The following is a 3,830-nucleotide window of genomic DNA, read 5'->3' on the forward strand; positions in this document are numbered from 1 at the left end:
TCTATTTAATGCTTATCAATGTTGGACTATATGTAGCTAATAGTTATTAGTAGAAGTTGTCTAGTTATTTTAATTCATGTGTCATTCTTAGACTTTTCTTGTATGACAAATATTTTTTGATTTTTCATTAAACCCATTAACATTTTAAGGAGCTATGCAATTACCATTGATTTCACCATTCCCTTGTTACAGGAATAATGGATGGGTTGATTTCGGATCGTGACATAAAAGCAAGCTTTATAATGATATAAATAGGAACAGTCATGAATTTTACACAAAAAGAATACTTACATCTCTCATAGTGTTTGTACCTCTCTTCTAAATATCATCAAATTCATAGGACCAGCCCAAATTTAGGTGCTCCTCACTTGATTAAGACTTGAAAAGTTGTACAAGAGATGCTATAAAGTACTTCTAGTTACTTGAGTTTGGAATATGTGTGAGAGAAGCCTCAATATCTTTGGCTTTAGAAGAATCTACATACTTTAGGTATTGATCAATATCTTTGCTATGTGAACTACCAAGATACCATTTCCGAGTTGCTTTTGGTCGTTTGCTAATCGCAATGGCAATGTCATTTGGAAATAGGTCTCTCAGAACAAAAGCATGAATGATGGTTGTCACAAGCAATCCTGTAACAGTGAGTGTTGAAAGAGCACTAAGTATGATAGCTAGGCACTTTGTTACCAGGTTGGTAACTACAAGTGAGTACTTGATGGTTGCAATACCAGCTCCTGTCATAGGGAATGTGTATGCCCACCAAGCCAATGAAAACCTGCACGCGGTTGAGGAATAAGTAAGAAGCCGGTTGATGAGTGATCATCTGACAAATTAACTCTGCTATAAGATAGGTTATATTTTACATACTTGAAGCCTCGGAAGAAGTTAATGCGAACAGCCTGAAAAGCAACAAGAGAGGATGAAATATATTAGTTACAACCTAGTATTACTAATTTGATTCTAGATATAGTACATTCAAAATGACTAGACATACCAATGAAAAATAGAGGAACAAGGCGATGAAATAAGCAATACGAGATCCATGATCAAACGATCCTTGGATTGCTGTCCATGCCATAGAAGCAACACTAGGTGCAGCAACAAACAGAAAGAAGACAGGGTGAAGTTCCTTTGGCAGTGTATCATTTGTTGGAAGTCTCTGATAGAGAGTTACAAACATGACTATGTAATGAGCCAATCCAACAGCAAAGAAGAATATTGGCCCTTCTTTTAGTCCCATAGATGCACCAAGCAATGCACCAACAAAATTCCCAACAATCGAGAGATGATTTGAGGGATTTGCTACCTTTGAGAGTCTTCGTTGTCCTCCAGACATCCATTGTCCATAGAGTTTTAGCTCTAGACAAAAGATTGGTAACATAAGAATGTACCATAAAGATGTGTGCAAGTGTTGAGTGATCGATGTTGGAAGTCCGAGTGCTAAGAACAGAAGTGATATAAAGGGAGCAAAAAAGAAGTTGACACGTATAGGGTGGTAGTACTCTCGACGAACAGCTTCAAAGTAGAAAATGAATTTCAGGGCGTAGATGAAAGAGATAATGATCATAAGTGCAGCAGATATACACCACAGGCCAAGATTTGCTTTCAAGCTTACGTGCAAGAAATTTGTCGAGGCAGAAGTGGCTAGGTTCTTCCACATTATAGCTTGACTACTAACACCAAGACAGATACCGAAGGATGAAATAGGGAAACGAAGAAGAAATGGCCATTTTCTGTCTTCTGGAAGAATGATTTCCTCAGAAGCCTGCAGGGGAAAAGTAGCCTTACCATAAAATATAAACAAAACAAAAAGAAATTTAACTTCACTCTAAAGACACAACAATTTCTATTAGCATTGACACAACACATCTGTGTCTTCAATAATGACGACAGATGCATGTCAGATCCTTCAAAAGTAGTGATGCATCTTTGGAGAGTTAGAACAACATATATACTATTAAACTTTGTTAGGCATATTCTCATGGCTATAAAATTTACATGCTAGCATTTTGCTCTTACTCTAGATGAAGAAACACCAACATAAAGAATAGTACATCCTTTATTTCAACTGACACAGAAATTAAGAAAGTAAAGAAGACTTTTTAAATCTTGTGATCTTAAACTAAAAATACGCAGAATGTAATAAATTTATGAGTGATCATGAAAAACAAGTATACCCTTAAGGTGTCCAATTCAGGTCCTTCCAAGGCATCAAAATATCGATCGACGGGAATAGTTTCGATCTGAGGACTTGGTTGAGAAATAGGTTCTTGTTCCTTTCCGCGGAAAGCTGATAATTGTCTCTCCAGTCTACCAGACCATGTCTTAAAAGAATCAAACCTGGTATCCTTTAGCTTATTAGTATTACTTCTGGGAAGTTTCGGAGACTCTGGAAACACTGTACCTCTAGGTGTTGATGTCTGAGAATAAGATGATATTCGCTTATTATTCTGTGTGGTGGTAGTACCTCGAGGCGTTGATGTCTGAGAATAAATCTCATTGAAGCCAACTCCTTTCGATGAAGGAGTTGGCGGCATACTAATGGAAATAGTACTAGTCTCACTCTGTTGTTCAGTAGCACCTTTAGTTCCCTGAGAAGAAAAAAGTGTTGTGTTGCAGAGAAACATCGAAATTAATAATCAGTTGATCTCTTGGATGGTCATTCAGATAATAACTATTAGTTGAGTGATATAATTTAGGAAATGAATATCGGTAACTTACCGTGGCTAGTGAGTTTAAAGAGCGACAACGTGCTTGATCAAGCTGATAATCAATAAGATCTGTATCCTCTAGAATGCTATCAAAGCGTTTCATCGTTTTATGATGACAAGTTATAGTTTTGGATACTGATGGAATCACTTGTGCATAATCTTCTTTTGTTGTTCTGATCATAGCTATAAAACAAGTTTAAAATGACTGCAGATTAAATTGAAATGAACTCAAGAAAGTGATGTGGATTGTGGAGAGATCACAAGTCTTGCAGCAGTATAAAAAGGGCTATTCATGCAAAGTTCTTGGAAACTTACATCAGTCACTATTACCCATAGAATACAACCTGTCATGTATGAAACCACAAAACAGTCCAAAAAAATTAAAATTCTATGCTTTCGGTGTCAATTTAAGTGTTAAGGAACAAAATAAGGCCGAACTCATAAACATGTCCTTAAACTTGTTGGGTTTTTTTCTTTAGGTATCTCAACTATGCCATTTTTCTATTGAATTAATGAACCACCCAAAATTTGTTCCTTTTAAACATTGTTGGTTGATCCTAATCGGTTTTTCTATTGTAAATGTCTTCAACTGTGTTCGTATTGTAATGATTTTAATTGAACGAATGAAGACAAATTGTGTTTTAGTCTCATTTGTTTTCTAATGTTTTTAAATGATCTGAAATAAAACACAATTATTTTCTAATATCTTCACTATCAATTGGACTAATGGTTATGAAACAACATATGTATCCTCTATTAATATCCATCATAAAATCTAGTTCCACATCAACTAACAATATTTAAAAGGAACAAATAATGAGTGGTTTAATGATTTGTTAAAAAAATAACATAATTGAGGTACATAAGGAAAAAAACTCAACAAGTTTAGAAATTTGTTTATGTATTTGGCCAATAAATAAAGACTTTTAAAGTTAGCATTATTAAAATTAAAGAGATATGTATAATTTTTCAAACGTGTTATTTAGACTATTAAATGTTAAAAAACAAGTAAGAAACTTAAATCGGACGAGAAAGTATCCGAGGTTCTCGATAGGAATAAATACTCCTAAAATAGAGATGCGTTACTAGACATTTTAAGCATATATTCCGTCAAAATGC

At 34.7% G+C, this 3,830-nt stretch overlaps 1 protein-coding gene across 1 annotated transcript; it reads right to left on the reverse strand.

The window, feature by feature from the left end:
• Nucleotides 1-220: 220 nt before the first annotated feature.
• LOC101266554 (S-type anion channel SLAH2-like) lies at nucleotides 221-3,079 on the reverse strand. The gene is made up of 5 exons (XM_004246792.5): nucleotides 2,722-3,079; nucleotides 2,178-2,591; nucleotides 995-1,765; nucleotides 868-899; nucleotides 221-775 (listed from the first exon to the last, which is right to left on the reverse strand). The coding sequence occupies exons 1-5, from the start codon at nucleotides 2,890-2,892 to the stop codon at nucleotides 415-417; spliced, it is 1,749 nt and encodes a 582-aa protein (XP_004246840.2). The 5' UTR covers nucleotides 2,893-3,079; the 3' UTR covers nucleotides 221-414.
• Nucleotides 3,080-3,830: the final 751 nt, after the last annotated feature.

Source organism: Solanum lycopersicum, chromosome 9 (assembly GCF_036512215.1).
Source record: "Solanum lycopersicum chromosome 9, SLM_r2.1".
Taxonomy (NCBI): domain Eukaryota; kingdom Viridiplantae; phylum Streptophyta; class Magnoliopsida; order Solanales; family Solanaceae; genus Solanum; species Solanum lycopersicum.